This window comes from Amblyomma maculatum, chromosome 4 (assembly GCF_055883805.1).
Source record: "Amblyomma maculatum isolate TAMU_Amacu chromosome 4, ASM5588380v1, whole genome shotgun sequence".
Classification (NCBI taxonomy): domain Eukaryota; kingdom Metazoa; phylum Arthropoda; class Arachnida; order Ixodida; family Ixodidae; genus Amblyomma; species Amblyomma maculatum.
This window is the reverse complement of record NC_139347.1, coordinates 21,033,556-21,051,211: the sequence shown is the minus strand read 5'-3', so window position 1 is coordinate 21,051,211 and position 17,656 is coordinate 21,033,556. Positions and strand designations below refer to the sequence as shown.

Here is a 17,656-nt window from a genome sequence, read left to right as displayed (position 1 = left end):
ACTCGCTCATCAGTGTGCTGCACACGGTGCGATCCAAAATGAACAGACGAAATAAGTTGTGGAATACTATATCGTTGGAATTTGTCACCGGCAGTGTATCCTAACATTGTGGTTAGGATTTTAGCTGTCGTCCCTCATAGCTTTCGGCTATGAATTCCCGAAATGCAGCCACTGAACAATGAGCCCATATTCTCAATTCATATTTTGTGGTAAGAAGCCGTAGTCATATCCTTGGACGCTATAACGGCATCGAAGGGTCGGAAACAAAAGGCAATCGGTGGTGGATTTAGGCATGAGATAACTCTAGGTTTAGCCTATGAAAGCCTTAACACGTATAACGGCAGGTGTCGCGTTTCTTTTTATTTTTGTCTAGACAACGCGCCGACCGAGCGGCCAGGTGACATATAGATGGATGAACGCATCAGGATGAGGATGATCGCCGGCGGTGAACTGGTATGCTGGCGACATCTGGCATCGGCAGCGCGAGCGTCCCAGCAAGGGATCCGGGCAGCTGACAAGCCCGGTAGAAGGAGCGGTCGCTCGAATCTGCCGTTGACGCGGTCAGCACTTCTAGCGGGGCCCGCTCCATGGACGTTGAGAGGCCGCCCAGAACGTAGAGGGTCTCTTCTGGTGGAAGGGAAAAGCAGGGAAGGGGTGTTGTTATTTGGAAGAAAACTTTGGCTTCCAAACTCGCGCTAGTTAGAAAACACAAGACAAATGGGCACACCACGTTGGCATACCAACTGTCCCTTGTTTCGGCGCTTTCTAAACAAAGAACTGTTATGAAAGTGTGCGCAACTGCCATAGATAAACAATAAGCGATACTACGTCATGTATAAGCTGGTCAACATGGCAGACCGCTTGAGTAACGATGGTACCACGTACGATGTAACTTCATCGCTTCAACTACAAGCCACTCCTTCTGCAGCCCTGTTTTTCTGAAAATCGTACCGTGACTTTTAAATTATTTCATGTTTCTGAAAAACGAACGTGGATCTATCATTAGCGATGCGCTCAAATATATTTGAAAATACCGTTCACCGTGTACAGCAAATGGTGTCGATCAGTGCCTGTAGCTGAAGAAAAACGTCAAGCAGTGGATAAATTTTCATCGAAAAATAGCAGGAACGTGTCCCGGAAGATACATCACGCGCTGTCTAGAGCAATTTAGTCCTAGGTTATCACAACCCTTCAGATTAAAAAAAGAGAGAAAAACAGACCGATCAATTTTTTTACTTGACAATCGCTTCTAATCTTAGTATTCTGTTCGGCCTCGTTACAAAACTAAATGGCATTATAGCAGTTTAGACGGGTTAGGATAAGCAGAAATGACCACCTTTTAACAAGCCCCACTTTTTATGTGCTTGAGGTAAGTGACTCTAAAGGTGTGTTTCTATACAATAGAGCAAGTTGTTTCTGTCGCACTATAACAACATTGTTGCAAATTTTGCAAAAGCAACCAGTGGCTCAACATTACCGTCGGCGCATACAGCTGCCGCGAGGCCATGTCTGGGCGCAGGGAGCGGGCAGAGCGACTTCCAGCGGCCGTCCTCCGAAGCTAGGTCCCAGAAGACCACGTCCGAGCGGCTGCGAAAGTAGCGGGCCTCCGGAATTGCCGCTCCAGCATACAGGTGGGCGTCACCCTCCGCAGCAGGCACCGATTCAGCAATGGCGCAACCTGTGCCGGCCGGCGGACAGAGCGATAGACCGCCCAAGTGCACCAGCACCCCTGTTCCGGTGTACACCAAGGAGCCCAGGCAGACTGGCCACGGGAGCCGAGGACCGCGGAACCATCTATGGCAAACCGCGTTGCACTACGAGTTAAGGCATTGCTGCTCTCTGGTCATTGTACTTCAGATTTGTTAGTGTTCACTGTGTCGTGCAGCCATGTAAAAAATGTAGCGAACCTTATCTTTAATGAAAGATCTCTAATCTTAAATCTCGTTTGCAGTGTCGCATAAGTGTGTACAACTCTGAAGACTGAAAAACTTGTGGCTGAGTAGGTATGCATCATTAGACATTGGGAATAGCGCACATGATGACCTAAAAAAAAAATCATGCTTCAAAAAGCACGAATGCTGTATTCAATAAAAAATATTCAGTCGATGCATGCATATACTATGCCATAAAATGTTTCCTCTCGATCGCATCCAATGACTCGGTATTCGGTACTGGCGAAACTGATGACGACTAAGACAAGCAGACACTTCAAAAACCTAAATTTGCAGGGGAACTCAAGCTCTGCATTTAAGGGTACGTGACTCCTATTTGCTGACAGGCCTTGAGGATCCTTATTTCGCGTAGCTAGATTTTGCTATTCGCATAATTACTAATCACTCCATTTGTTCCTCTAATAGAGACATGTAACGCATACTCTGGTCGTATGTGAAAGGCAGCACAACATAGGTGTAACACTCCGATTAACCAAACCGTACAAGCATGCCTTAGGGGTAAGCATGTCCGACTCAGAGTGTAAGGGACTTGAAGGTTGATACTGATGTCACTGTCTCATCTTAAAGCAGAGGCTCTAGTTCGGTAATTCCGATCTCTCAACGGTTTACGGTCAAATAACCTCTTATTTCTCCTCTGTGGTCATCTGTTAGAAAATTAAACGGTAATTACAGCTCGAAAGCTTCTCTGAATGCCATTTAAAAGGTGACACGTGTTCATAGAAGGCGTTAATGATTTCGGAGCAGTTAATTTTACTGTGCCATCGTTGCCACTCCTCAACATTAGATCTCGCCCCCTGGCTGAGCTCACCACTGATTTTATGCATGTTAAGGTTCGAAAGCATTCCATAATGCTACCTAAAATTAAGCACACCCCTATTGTAGTAATATAGTTCCTAGCAAATGTTCAATAGTAAAAACAGCAAAAGATCTCACAGAGTAATTCCTTGCGCCACAGAATCAACAGGAATGATCGCATTTAATTGCGCTCTTATTAGCTTTATTCGCTTTCATAAAATTTATGCTATTTGTCGCCAGATGACGCCGCGCAAAACTCCCCACCTTTGAGAGAACGGAATCGCGCACCTGAGTTGTCAGCTCCTACCAAATCGTCCATGTCACGTGGTCACGTGACGTCAGATGACCATACAACCAATCCGAGCCCGGCCATGACAGTGACCAGCCACCACCTGCCAGAGCTTGACTATGGCCTTGACTATTCGCTAGCAACGCCGACGCCAGATTGTCTGGATAACGAATAATTTAACGCTGTCGCGTTAATATGGGATTATGTTACAGGTAGTCGGAATCCCTCAAGCTGCTTATACAGCTTTTCACTGGCTTTCCTCGCAACTTCTGGCTGCAAAATAAACCTTGAAGCCTAGAAAAGAGCGAAAATGTGGTTTAAAGCATTTGTAATGCTTCAGTGTTTCTAACTTATATCCGGTATTTAAAATTAAATTGACCAACATATTCCGCTTAGCCCAGTCAAAAACTTGTTCTTGCCCAATTTCGCACGCTTTTATGTTTTCACTCGCAATAGTGTCAACAGGTGTACACGAGCAGCAAAATAGTGGCCCACCTGCGGGCGCGCACGTCGTAGCAGTCGACGTCAGCGAGCAGCCAAAGGCGGCCGTCGGAGCGCGTAACACCGCCCGCCACGCAAAACATCCTGTCCGTGGCGGCCACTGCAGCTGCCATGCGGCCGGGCATCAGCGGCTCGCCGATCACACGCCAGCGGTCGGAGCCGGGCTCCCAGTACTCCACGCTCTCCAACAGCCTGCGACGCCATGAACATACACAGGAATTCTCAACGTGCGCGTAGGATGCCTCGATGCCCGCGCTCACGACGCGCGCCTTCTGCGGTGGAGGGAGGCGCGTGATCGAGGTACCATATGCGTACGAAAGATAGAGGAGCTAAGCGTAGAACTATCAGCGCCACCTTTCTTCACAATCCTTGGCAGGCTGACATGGTCGAAGTTACAAGGGACAAAGCGGTGGTACATGTATCCACATCCGATACCTCTGCTGGACTGGTGCCAGCTATAGGATACGTAAACACACGTTATTCGTGCGCAAACACATGCATAAGCGCACCATTTAGTCACCAAGAATCTTGTTCCACCGTCCTTGTTTGTGTCCTCGCTCTGATTGGCTAAGCGGCTTCTTGAGGTAGCAACCACGTAGCATCTAGTGGGTAACTCAAACTAAGTCCGGTATAACGCCTCCAACAGGCCAGTCTACCCTACGGGTCTTTCAAGCTTGCCAGCCAACAGACACAGCCTGCGACTGACCAGTGACAGACCATGACCTCTTGCAGTGCTCACATACTAAAAAAAAAGAAAGCAACACCGGAGGGAATTCGAATCGGTCGAGTTCTATCCAGGGTACTCGAGTACAGTATCGGAGTGTCTTAACCACTCAGCCACCACGCCAGGCGCTTTCGTTCGTTATAACAAGCCTAAAGAAGGTTTTAATATCGGCCATTCGACGTGACGGATTCCATTAGCTATAAACCCGTGATCTCCACCATCAAGCTCGCTGTTACACCGGAGCTGATCGCTGAGGCCACGGTTAAGCCTCCGTAATTTGACATCGCGGATCTAGTATGGCACCACATGTACACCTCAAGCTTCAGCCTCCTGTGATTTCGCACTATAATAGGTTTAACAGAGATACACCTTTCCTATTTTTATGACCCATAGATCCAGACTTTGAATTGTTATAACGGCTACAGAGGTGTGCTTTTCTGCAAATACAATTTACTGAAGCCTGATGCTATAGATATTCACTGAGGTGCATCTTTGATTCAAGATAGCAGCGTTAAGAACTGCTTGTCGAATCTGACTAGGCAAACGTTCAGTTACTTTTAAACTGCAAGACTCTCTCACGCTGCCTTCGTAGTGGAGAACGATGCCGAGAACAGTGCTGTTTTCTTTGCAGAATGCAGATGCAGGAGGATAATAAGCGACAAGAGGAAGTTGGTTGTGTACCAAAAGCAAGTTACGTATACACCAGCTCTAACCAAAATGAATGGACATTCACACTACGTGTGATGTGAAATCAATGTAAACCACTGTTCTAGCTCAACAAAGTATTTTTTTACGGAAGGCAAGCGTAGCGGAGGGCGAAAGAGTAACATAAACTGATAAGGTGAAGGCCTTTGAGGAGATGTATATAATGAGTAGACCGCAGCTGCTGCAGGGGAAGGTTAAAAGTAGAATATTATAAGAGGCCTTTCTCCGGCATCGTCTGTAGTTCAAAGAATGATGATGGTGCTGACAAAATAACGCATGGATGGAAGATGTGACTGGCTCATGTTTTCAAGCATGCGCCGTGTGAGGAAGAGCCCTCAACATACGGCGGTGTTCAAGGGAAAGAAAATGAAAAAGAAAGCTATGATTCAAACTTGCGCACGCAAGACGGATATCGAAACTGCTAGCTTAATTTCCAAAATTTGCCGATATAAAGACAAGCATCCCGCAAATATATTTATTACTTTAGAAAACGGAGTAAACATTTTCTTCCTTTTATCTGGTAAGTGGTGACTTTTCTAGCTCAATAATAGCTGTGCATTGCAGTAACCAATGGCGTCTTTGCGAGTAGTCTCAAGTCTAAAACTTTTCATAACAGATGAAATTGCGTGACAACAGGTTGCTTTCAGCGTTAATTCGCTGCCCTCTCACAACAACCTTCCTTCATTTGCAAGCAATTAGAGGAAGATATTTAATGTTATATGAGGGCGGTATAATACTATTACTTGTCTCCGTTTCTATGTCCGTTCTCACCATCACTGTATTCGACTTGCTTATCGCTCTGGTAGCCAATGTAGTGGTAGCGGAAGAAGCTATCAGGATGTATTGAATTTGATTTTCATATTGCACCAGCGCATGCTTCCGCACTTTTTTTTGTTTTTTTTTTCAGCTTTCATACACAAAATATTTATCCTTGAAATGCATCAGTTAAACACATATGCAAAGTAAAAAAAACATGTTGCTTGTTTCATTGTCTATGTACCGTAGCCCGTTATACCTAGTGGCACGGGCAGCGGCATATTATTTTAGATTATTTTTGGGTAGCTTCACCATAATATATGTCTATAAACCGTAGGAGTTCATACAGCTATTACAACTAAGAAGGCAGTACCGCTTTCATGCTTAACTAAGGTAGTAAAGAGCACCCCGTGTTTACAGAAACAGCACGAAGTCCGTACATATATTCCTTTGAGACACCGTCGCCCTTTAGTCTACGAAACTGGTCGTCTGGTGCACGGCTGTACAGAAATAAGTTTCTCCGTCTCGATAAGTGAAACGTTAGAAATACCAAGTCTGACTTCCCCTTGCGGACGCTAAGCGTGTTGTTTATGGTGGCGTTTAGGCAACGCAACTTCATTGTGTCTATAAAAACCTAATTAACACCTGAATTGTGGTGAACGTGCAAAGAGCGCGAGAAAAGGGGGGCCCTTGTTCACCTTCCGCGCTTGTCGCGCCCTCCGATGGCGAAGAGGGTCCCCTCCACGGCGGCGCACCCGTGGTACGCCCTGGGCAGCTGCAGGTCCGGCAGCTGTGCCCACTGACGCTGCCCCAGCTGATAGCAAAGGCAGGAGGCGAGGGGCCGGAGGCGGCCATTAAGGGTGCGTCGGCTGTTAAGGCCACCTGCGTGGTGCAGGCGGGAAATATATGTATGGTCTGTGTCAGTTGCGTCCAATACTTCCTTAGTGTGCTTGCATAAACTCTCTTTAACCTTCTCTTTTCTCTTTCGCGACATTTCCCTGGTGCAAAATATCACCGGTTCATTTTTTTTTTCTCTCTACTCTTACATTAGGACTAAGCATTGCTTTTCAGATCAGTAGCGATCTTAATTTCCAGGGTGTTAAGCTCTACCTGGCTACACAATGTGGTAATCCTTGTCGGAGCAACGACACCCGTTAGGATCCCAACGGTTAAGGTACAGAACTACAAAACGCACTCACATATGCTATGCTATACGGTACTGTACGGTACGGTACGGTACGGTACAGTACGATGTGGTAAGGTATGGTATGGTATGGTATGGTATGGTATGGTATGGTATGGTATGGTATGGTATGGTATGGTATGGTATGGTATGGTATGGTATGGTATGGTATGGTATGGTATGGTATGGTATGTTGTGTTGTGTTTTATGGCACATAGGCAGCTAAGGCCATCATGCGCCAAACTTGGGGTTTACATATCTGTTTGGTTAAAGGAAGCAAGCGATTATTTTCATACACCAGAGTAGGTTTAGGATGTTGTCGTCTTTTAAGAAATCAACGAAAGAAGACCTTTTAACCAGTGAATTTTCTCCTGAGAGTAAGCTAGGGTGTAGGGGAATGTAGTCATAGAACTCTGGGAAATGCTTTTTTCTAAGTTGATCGAGTTTTATACAGGATATTAGGATGTGGTTTAGGGTGACCACCTCTCCGCAGTGTTCGCATATGGGTTTCTCTTTCTTTACTAAAATGAAGTTATGAGTTAGGTGGGTGTGTCCGATACGAAGGCGGCATAAGATTACTTCAATAAAACGTTCTTGATGACTGCATGATTTCCATTCTTTTATAACTGGCTTTACTAGATGTAGCTTATTAAATTCGTTATCCCATGCATACTGCCACTTTTTTCTCAGTTTTGGTATGGTATGGTATGGTATGGTATGGTACGGTACGGTACGGTACGGTACGGTACGGTATGGTATGGTATGGTATGGTATGGTATGGTATGGTATGGTATGGTATGGTATGGTATGGTATGGTATGGTATGGTATGGTATGGTATGGTGTGGTGTGGTGTGGTGTGGTGTGGTGTGGTGTGGTGTGGTTTGGTTTGGTTTGGTTTGGTTTGGTTTGGTTTGATTTGATTTGATTTGATTTGATTTGATTTGATTTGATTTGGTTTGGTTTGGTTTGGTTTGGTTTGGTTTGGTGTGGTGTGGTGTGGTGTGGTGTGGTGTGGTGTGGTGTGGTGTGGTGTGGTGTGGTGTGGTGTGGTGTGGTGTGGTGTGGTGTGGTGTGGTGTGGTGTGGTGTAGTGTGGTATGGTTTTGTATGCTCGTTTTCTGGTTTTGAAACGCGTACTGACATTGCACTGTAGTACACGGGCGCCTTGAACTTCAGTTCCATCGAGACGCGGCCGCTGTAGCCGATATCGAGCCCACGTCCTAATTGTTGCACAATGGTAGTGGGTCATTAACGCTAGTGTCTCACTTTTATAAAAGGTCATGCTTATCCGGTCACTCGTCACCAAATCAGTCCATTTCCTCAGGATGAAATTCATTAAAAAACACCTTAAAATCAGTAGCATCTACTGCTCGCAACTTTGCTCTACCAAATACACCTTCGATATTAGCATATGCAATGGGATATCCATTTACGTTAGAAAAAAATGAAACTGAAAATATAGATGGTATGACAGATCCTGCCTCTCGGATTACCTTTATTACACAACACGTGCACTCACCGATGACGTAGACGTTGTCGCCCACGATGGCACCTGCGTGGTGGTGGCGCGGTTCAGGCAGCATGGCGACTCGGTGCCATCGGTCGTCCGTCTCTTCGTAGGCCAGCACGGCGCAGCCTGAAACGCAAACAGGCGGTAGCATCTTGCGCACAGGCCACCATTGCTAGATAAATAAGCATTGACTAAAACTGGTTTCCTAATTCAGTACAACACCCTTCCCTCAAGCAGCTATGAGTTTCTTGCACAAGAGTAGCTGCCTCGCGCGATAATAATAATAATAATAATAATAATAATAATAATAATAATAATAATAATAATAATAATAATAATAATAATAATAATAATAATAATAATAATAATAATAATAATAACAATAATATTAATAATAATAATAATAATAATTGGTTCACAGGAAGGGAAAGGCACTATATCTGTCACACTTGTTTCTGTGGACACCTAAAATGCTCCATACGGGAAAGGAGGAAGGTGGGAGTGAAAGTGGATAGAGAGAAAGAGGAGCCGTAGTGGAGGGCTACGGAGTAATTTCGACCACCTGGGGATCTTTAACGTGCGCTGACATCGCACAGCACACGGACGCCACTTCGTTTCGCCTCCATCGAAGCGCAGCCGCCGAGGTAGGAATCGAACCCGTATACTCCGACACAGAAGTCGGGCGTCTTACCACTGCACCACCCCGGCGGGGCGGCCTTACGCTATAATAATTCATAATTTTAGTCATATTGGCCTTGCGCGATACTAATTCATATTTTTAGTCAATATGAAAGAGAACCGAACAAGGCTTGTGGGGGAACCTCAGTTCGAAAGCTAATCCGACGTTTCGACAAGGGGAGTTGCCTTCGTCTACGCAGTGTGATTATCACTGGCAGGGTTTGCGTACACTTTTTCATCCCAAAAAGATAGCGAAAGACACAGAAAGGGTATAAAGAAGCAGGGCAAGGAATAAAAGAAAGTTCCCATGCATATGAATTTCGATGAAAACAGAACCAGTGGTCCCGTGACCTGAAAGAGAAAATAAAATGGCGGCACCAGCAAGGCCTAATATAGTGTAAGGTACAGCATGGTTCAGCGTGATTATAGTAATGTAATTTTCATGCACCTTTTTCACAAAAAAATATCAAGGAGAAAACTAAATTCAGATAAACTATGAATTATGAGCTACAAATCACTCCGGAAGATATGTTCGTTTAGAATGCTGGTTCATAGCATGCTGGCTACCGCATGCGCTTCAGTCGCTAGCGATGAACTCGGTTGACACGGTTGTCTACATCGCAGGCGCTATGCCTCGAGAAAGAATTGTATTCATCACCCACTACCACATATACTATTCCTGCGGAAATCCCTACTAATGCAACCATCGATATCAGTAAATTTTATTGCACATCTCGACAGCTCTTTCTACATTTCTCGTTGATATTGTGCGAATTACAACTTTCACTGTTAAAAGAAAAATTATTTTTACGCATCATTTGAGAATTCACAGTATGGACGGAGTGTCTAATTAATCCATCACTGTAATTATGATCGTTTACACAAATTCATCGAATCTATAAACACAGTATCTGGCTGAGAATAAGAACAAAATCATACTTGTGAACACAGTGCAATATTGTAATGTATCGCCCAGACCAGATGGGATTCTATCAGCATTTCAACTTCGTAACCATAACTGCGCTTTGCACTGTATGGCGTTACACTGTGAGAAAATTTGGTAAAATATTTTTCACACAGCAATAAAAGACAGCGATGGGCTCGAAGACAACACCTTAGGTTCTACCAAACGGTAGCAGGCTTTAAAACAGTGGTCGACAGCGACCTGCCTGACCTCAATATTTTTGAGGTGCCCGCAATGCAAGTCAGCAAGATGGTTGCCTTCTCGCGTGTAAACCGCGGCGACCAGCTTCGCACGGTCGTGTGCCTTCCGAGGTCAGCGATTTCGAGTGGCGCCGGCGATGGGGCGTGTTACCCACGCGAGAACGCCTCGCCTGTGGCATGTCGTGCCGAATGACCAATGCCCAAACTGCGGCCGCACGGAAACCATGAGGCACGCGTTCTTTCTATGCCCGGTCGCGCTGGTCATGCGGCGCTTAGTGAGAAGGATGTTCTCCGTGCACGGAGGCCCTGGCGCCAGGCCACCACGTGGATGTTTTGCGGGGCTAGTAGTCGCCTGTGTATATTTTGTGCTGTGCAAGAGGCGTTGCCTCGCTGATGTCCGTTGATAACCAGCCAGGGCCATGTACCCAGCGCTGCAGCGACTGCGTCTTCTATTGTGGAAGTATCTCTCTGATCAACTGGACAGAAATGGAGAGGCGCGGTTTCTGCAGCACTGGCACACCCGTTTCTTCGTTGTTCGGGACGGCAGGCTTGTTATGCCAGCTTTGCCATACTAACCTCTCCCCCCCCCCCCCCCCCCTTTGTTACGTACCTCCAATCATGAGGAAGTGTATTGCCATGTAAGATTTCATCATCTGTCATTAAGTTTCTCATTGTAATTCCTTTTGAGCTTGTGTTCTGTAGGTATTGATGAACACGGAATAACTAATAATATGTGATTGTTGCTAGTATCGCACCTTTCGTTGTCCTCGTATGTATGTACTACAGTGCGTGTGTGAGTATGTACAAGTACCTATGTGTGTGGAAGACAATAAATTCCCTCTACTCAACGTAGAGAAATACTTATACTGAATATCAAGATTTTTCTCCAGTTATTGGTGATTTAGTAATTATGCTACAGCAGTGAGATTACAGAATACTCGAAAATGTTCGTTGAAGATCTAATATTTAGGAATAATAATGGTTTCAAGAGACTATACGCACACAATAATTTACTTTCCTGATGCCAGTATTTTACACGTACACCTACATTCTATAGTCGTCAAATATATTGCAGTATGCAGTACCGGCAACCCGGAGTCTAAGTTATTTGACAAACGAATCGACATAACACACACAACGCTGCAGGTAAACTTGTCTTCACCTTGAATCTAAGACGTTCGAAGACCCACACGCGCGCTTCACTTCTTCGGCGAAGGTATCTTGATTTTTTCCGCGGTTCGCCAAGTGGCAGATATTTCGGCCGTAAATTTTTGCTCAATTCATTCTCTGCTTTAAAACCATGTTCTCCGCAGTTCCCGGACGATGTTCGCTTGAACTTGCCGACAATGTAAACTAAAGGAACTATGAGTTGGCAGCAGGAGGGCGCATGCATGCTCAACCAGTGGCAGGAGATATTTTTCGTGTGCCTACCCGTGAGGACCTGGTGGGGCAAGTGCGGGTCGATACCGCCCACCAGGAGCACTCCGGGGCTCCCCCGCCGAATGCGCGAGTCCTCGGGCAGAGCCTTGGCAGCGTACTCGCCCCACTCGGCGACACGGGTGCGCTCGGTTAGCGCACGGCTGTGGAGCATCTCGTACAGCAACGGGTCGCCCAACCATGCCTCTGCTGCTTCCTCGCCGCCCACCATAGGAATCTGCGCCTCGAAGAACGTCACAGTGAGCCCTCCTTGTTCGCTTCGCAGTCATTTCGAATGATGCATCAGTTTTGGAGAGAGACCGCTTCTATAGGTCTCACTCTACTTCATGCCCTGCAGTGTAATCAAGCCCTCCCTGTGTGGTACAGAAAGCAGTAATGGAACACCTTCCTCGGCGACAAACCAAGAGTTGCTTCATAACTGTTTTCTCTTTCTTTGTGCATCAGACAATCTGAAAAAACTGATGTACATGACGCTCGGAAATGCAAGGAAAATACATGTACGTATTCAGCTTATGGGTAACTCGAGTTTCAAGATTGCCAGAAACAAATCTTACTATCTCTCCTGTCTGTCATCGAGTTTTTCTTTTTTTCGTTTACTTCCGGAAAGTTTAATTCCGGGAGTGTTTTGTGAACAGTGAATCAGCGAAGCTGAATAGTCTGTGCCGAGGAACTGCTGTTTTAAGAATAACACAATTGCTTACGGGTAAAAGAAAAACGCAGCGACTTTGTTTCTATCGATGGACTTCTGGACACTTTTTAATCCTTTTAAAGGAAGGCATGCGTTCCATTTTGTTGAACTGTGGGAAGCGCTGAATTGATCAAACATGCAGAAGCGGTGTTATCATTTCTGCGAAAACCTGCAAAATACACAGAATGGTATCAACGTAATATACCTCACAGACGTTTATTACGTTGATTCCATTTCATAGGCGGGTCGCGGCTGAAATCTAGATTTTGAACAGTGTAGCATCGTCGCAAGCTACAATAAAACCAAGTCCCTGGAAAAATTGCTAGGATTCTTTTAACTATAATACAACGAAAACACGTTAGTTAAGTCGTTCTGTACTTTGGTCGCAGATTAAAAAACATCGATCTCCTGTAGATCAGTTATGAAACCTTTACTGATATGTTTACATAAATTCTACCCCGGTCTGTATTTTTTATTCCCTGCATTAAAACAACAGGTATTTTGAATTGCTCTTTAGCTAGACCAGTTGTCACCATGAGTTATTTTCGCGATCAATGCTAGTGTATCTCTCTCTGCTCCCGTGTGTCGTCCTGGTAACCGTGGGTTGACTATGTATGGCTGACAGCTGTTCTAGGCTTGTACAATTTGTGACGCACTTTATTCATACCTCACGAACACAGAGGAACAACTATGCTGCATATCGAAAGAAAGACGGTAGCGCTAAACGAAATGTATAACCTCGCAAAGCCATTTCTAACTGTTCAGCTCCCAGAACACGTAGACCCCAGCCCTCGTCTCCATCTCGTGGCACAGCAGGCATTTTCAGACGCAACTCACCTCCATAGCGCGAGGGGACACTTCTTCGCAGGCAAGTAGCGACACCGACGAGGCGTCCTCTTCATCGTTGGCTGTGTCCGGGGACGCCAAGTTTGCCCGATGCTTTCCCGCACGGCGCCGCATCGATGGTCGCGGTGGAGAAAGCGAGGACGCCCGGCTGCTGCTTGCTACTGTAGTTGCATCACCCATGCCCTTTTCGGGCTGGGGTTGAGTGTGAAACAAAAAATATTGGCCGGCAATTACGATACTCGATACTGCTGAATTCAAGCGCAGCCCTTCAGAAATTTTAGATCCGCAGTATTCTTAAACAAATAATTTAACAGACATGTCTCTACCTACATGTAGTTAGAGCTCCCTATACATTGCACCAAATAACTATTCTCCAACAGGCCGGTCTTCATTGTTATAAAACAGGCTCCGGCGTCATGCATTTCGATACCGCTGTTGTTTATCCGGCCTCGCCTCGAGCATCCAGTAGACGACGGAGATGCGCTTCCCTCATGCGAAAGCATATTTCAACATTTCAATGCAGACTTATCCGCATTTCCTTAGCTGTGCCTTTAAGTACATCACGTGACCGCGTTGATGACTACCGTTTGGGCTACTCCTCTCTCAGATTTACGTTCGCATTATTGTGCTGTGCTACTCGTCTAACCTTCATTTTTGACTCTGTGATGACACTCATCTCACACATCATCTCAAACAATTTTGCCATAAGCTACGACATATGTGAAACACCGTCGGACGTAAATATAATGCCTCGCTTTTACCAAGCAGCCCAGTGTTCCTGCATGTACTAGGATTTGCATGTCTAACTCGTGATCCTGGGTGCGATTCCTATCTCATCTTCCATTTGACAGCGGACACATCTAGTAGCAGTCTATATACCACCTTCATGCCAATTTTAACCACGTGACCTTCCAACTCTCACCTTCCAGAGGCATGTCAATAATTTCTCGCTCACAACGCCATAGCCACCCTCGTACCAGCATCTTCCACTTTCCACCTTTTGACAACATTTTGAAGAGCACAAACTAGCAGGACGAACCCAGAAGCACCGCTTCGTGTGTTCGCTTTTTTATTCATCTCGGTTTTCTGGCGCGTGTCGAAAAAATTTCCTTTAAATGGCCTGCCTTAATTCAGAATCATCTACTACAAATTCCTTGTAATCCACGAGAAGGTTCTAAAAATAAACGTTAAATAGCATTAAATAACAAAATCTGCAGAGACATCTAACTACCGACCAGTATGAATCCAAAAGCATTGTAGTCCCGCAAGTCAAATGTTTCCGAGTCAGGTTTACGACAGGTACTTTACTTCTTTCTGCTAGTATTCTATTCGATACGCGCGCTTGCGTATTCCACGTAGACTGCCATCCTTCAAACGGCGTTTGGGAACCGTATTCGTCGAACCCTCGATTTGAAAGCGTGAAATTTGAGGAACAAGTTCATCGACCTTTAGCTATGAAACGATCCCTTGATGCTTTCAAAGCAGCATAGCATCCGACGCATGCGCATACCGAAGCAAAGCGACATAAGCGCAGAGGCCCCCGAAGGTGGTACTTCGCATGGCCTCCCCCTTACCTTTATTTCTCGGCTGGGTCAGACGCAAAGGCGCTTTGAGATAAGTCAGAAGTGGACGACGCTGTATATATGTCCTTGGTTCGTATTCCTGTCGCGAGCTAGCCTGTAACTTGACTATAGGTACGCTATACCTTATATACAACGATATAAATCACCCACCGTAGTGTGGCAGTGCTAGGGCGCTCGACTACTGCGTTCAAGGATGTGGAACGAAATTCCGGCAGCGGAGCGGCCGCTTTTTAATGGAGGTGAAATCTACCCGTGTGCTCTAAGACATCAGTGCACGTTAAAGAACGCCAGGAGGTCGAAATTTCCGCAGCCCTCCACTACGGCGTCTCTCATAGCCTCAGTCGCTTTGGGATGTTAAACCGATAAACCAAACCAAACAATGATAAATAATGTAAAACTACTGAATCGATCCCGGTCGCGGCGGCCGATCTTTGAATGAAGAAGCATTAAGGCACTGGTGCACTGTGCGATTTCTGTGCACTTTTAAGAATCCTAGGTAATCGAAATTTCCGGACTCTCCTATTATGAAGTCCCTTATAACCTTAGTTTTGGGGCGCTATAACCCATAAATTAAATCTAACAACCATTCGTTTCCGCTGTATTTTACTGCGAGCTATCAGAAAAAAAAAAAAAAACTTAACCAACCGCCTGCCCGACGAACCAACTAATTGCACGAGAAATGTAACGCCTATACTCACAGAGACCTCCAGCTTTGCTTTCAGCATAAAGTGCCGTTGTGGATGCGTGTACTGCTTGAACTTGCTTTCCTGGCCAACTTGCTTTGCTGATATGTAGCTGCAGGAGGTGAGTACAAAAAATAAGATTGTTTTTTGAAATTGAAATTGAAATTGGTTTATTAATTCCTTTACAAGCGAGAGGAGGCAGGGACTAAAGGCTATGTGAAAGCCTGACAGAGGTCCCTGCCCCCCACACGAATGGGATTCGAAGATATAAGAAAGTTATTAAAATAAACGCGAGCGTACGCAGCTTTAGCGCACTGAGTCGTCTGTAGAAATTACATAGAAAAACTTTTGACCTTTTTTTCTATTCGTCTTCGAACACCTGCTCTCTCTCCTTCACCGCTTAACGAGCCTGTTTATGAAGTCTGGTTGGCTGTTCATTTCATCTGAATAGTCACCCCCATGAGAAAGTATACACATTAAAATGAAGTCTCAATTGCCCAAAAGCAGCCATTCTCGTTCTCGTGGTCATGTTTGATAGACCCGTTTTTTTTTTTTTTTATAAGCGATTCGGAGACCAGACTCATTATAACCATATGTTCGACTTCTCAGTTTGAATCTAAAAGAGAAAGAAAACACAGCACGCTATATTTGATTTTTGAACCCTGGTTTTAACCGGAAAAGTATGACATTTTCGATAGAGAAACCACAGCGTATACTGGCTATTCAGTCGGCGCTTGTCCTCAGTGTTCATGTGCCATGTTCAATAAGCGCAATTTTTAGTCACGAACGTTAACAAACTTGGCCAATTGTCTGTATTGTTATTCCGTAGGAGTAGCATCCAAAGGAGAAAAAAAAATACTTGTCGCGCACTTGCCTGCGTCACTTGGAAGAGAGAGCAGAAGGATAGCTGTCTGCCAGCCGAAAAGTCAGCACAGCACGCTTGCCTCAGCCGCTGCCATGGCACATCGCTCACCCCGTTTGCGAGGCTCGACGTCGTTTTAGACATAACCAGTTATACCGGATCAAGGTACACTAACATAGTACGAGAGAAATTTCGCATTTCATTATTCTTTGTCTGTGGTGCCCGCGGCAGGATTTAGTTCATGATCTCAAGCACAAAGCCGATCGGCGGCTAGCAACGAAAGCCTCGCAGAAGGGAGAGTGCTGCCGGCGACAACAATACTTGTTTTTCAACTTTCGGAATTGCCACCTCGGACAAGGTTTGGGCTTAGAGGACCGCGAGCAGAGACAATGTTAAAAGTGCTAGTCTCGCTGATTGTTTAACTGGGCTCTTGTCTAATTTTGCAAGCTTTTTATTTTAATCTTCGTCAGTAATCAGGTCCAACCTCGCAAATCAAAGCGCGCGCCAATTTCTCTGTCGAACAGATAACGTCCTACTTCGGGTTCGAAAACGACTGGACTCCAGATTCTGAAACCGCCCATTGTTGTCACCAAACTATAGCGCCATAATTAACCGGAGGTTGCAAGTCTTGGCGAAATTTCAGTCATGAGATCACTGGTGAAATGCAGTACTGGAGGGCACCTCAGGAAGGGAAGCTAGGGGCAATTGCCGCTCACCAGACGGCGTTGTTGAGCATCTCCCGCACTTCGGGCTTTGCTGTCACTTCTGGCAACAGCGGCGGGTGGAAGCAGGCCACCGCTTCCTCCATCGGCATGCCAGAGAAGCGGATGCATTTCAGCATCTCGACGACGTGTTGCTCCCGTGAAGGCCACTTGGCGCCCAGCCACTTCAACGCCACCTCGAACAGCTCCGTCTCGCTACACCATGCAAGGAGCGATTTGGTGCATTCATTAATCCTTATTACTGAAATGTACCTCCACAAAGGAAAACAAGCGCCTCTTATTAAGAAAAGAATCCGAATCTCTCTTCCAAATGTGACTGGAATTTACTGTTACTTTAAAAGAGTATCAGGTCGCTATTAAGAGCATTGCACGTTCCTATTAGGGCTATTCCTTTTTTCTTTTTTTCTTTCGTTTGCAATCTCGGGTGGCACTTTTCCAGTTTATTTTTTTTTTTATATTTTACGCCACATGAGCAGAAACAGAGAAAGTAAGTTCAAGGGGATAGAAAAGAGACCTCCACTCTATTGTGGAAAGGAGGAAACGGCGTAAGCAGGAATAGTACATATTACGCTCCTATG

General features: G+C 45.5%; 1 protein-coding gene across 1 annotated transcript in view; it reads right to left on the bottom strand.

Annotated features, from left to right (window-relative positions):
* Positions 1-421: 421 nt before the first annotated feature.
* LOC146190476 (kelch-like protein 24) overlaps positions 422-17,656 on the bottom strand; it is a 22,778-nt gene continuing 5,543 nt past the window's right edge. The window contains exons 5-13 of the mRNA XM_084600170.1: positions 17,073-17,273; positions 15,510-15,606; positions 13,220-13,420; positions 11,689-11,911; positions 8,425-8,541; positions 6,421-6,604; positions 3,532-3,729; positions 1,478-1,794; positions 422-627 (exon numbers count right to left, since the gene is read on the bottom strand). Of these exons, the coding sequence (XP_084456296.1) occupies positions 422-627; positions 1,478-1,794; positions 3,532-3,729; positions 6,421-6,604; positions 8,425-8,541; positions 11,689-11,911; positions 13,220-13,420; positions 15,510-15,606; positions 17,073-17,273 (1,744 nt within the window). The remainder of the gene's footprint in view (positions 628-1,477; positions 1,795-3,531; positions 3,730-6,420; positions 6,605-8,424; positions 8,542-11,688; positions 11,912-13,219; positions 13,421-15,509; positions 15,607-17,072; positions 17,274-17,656) is intronic.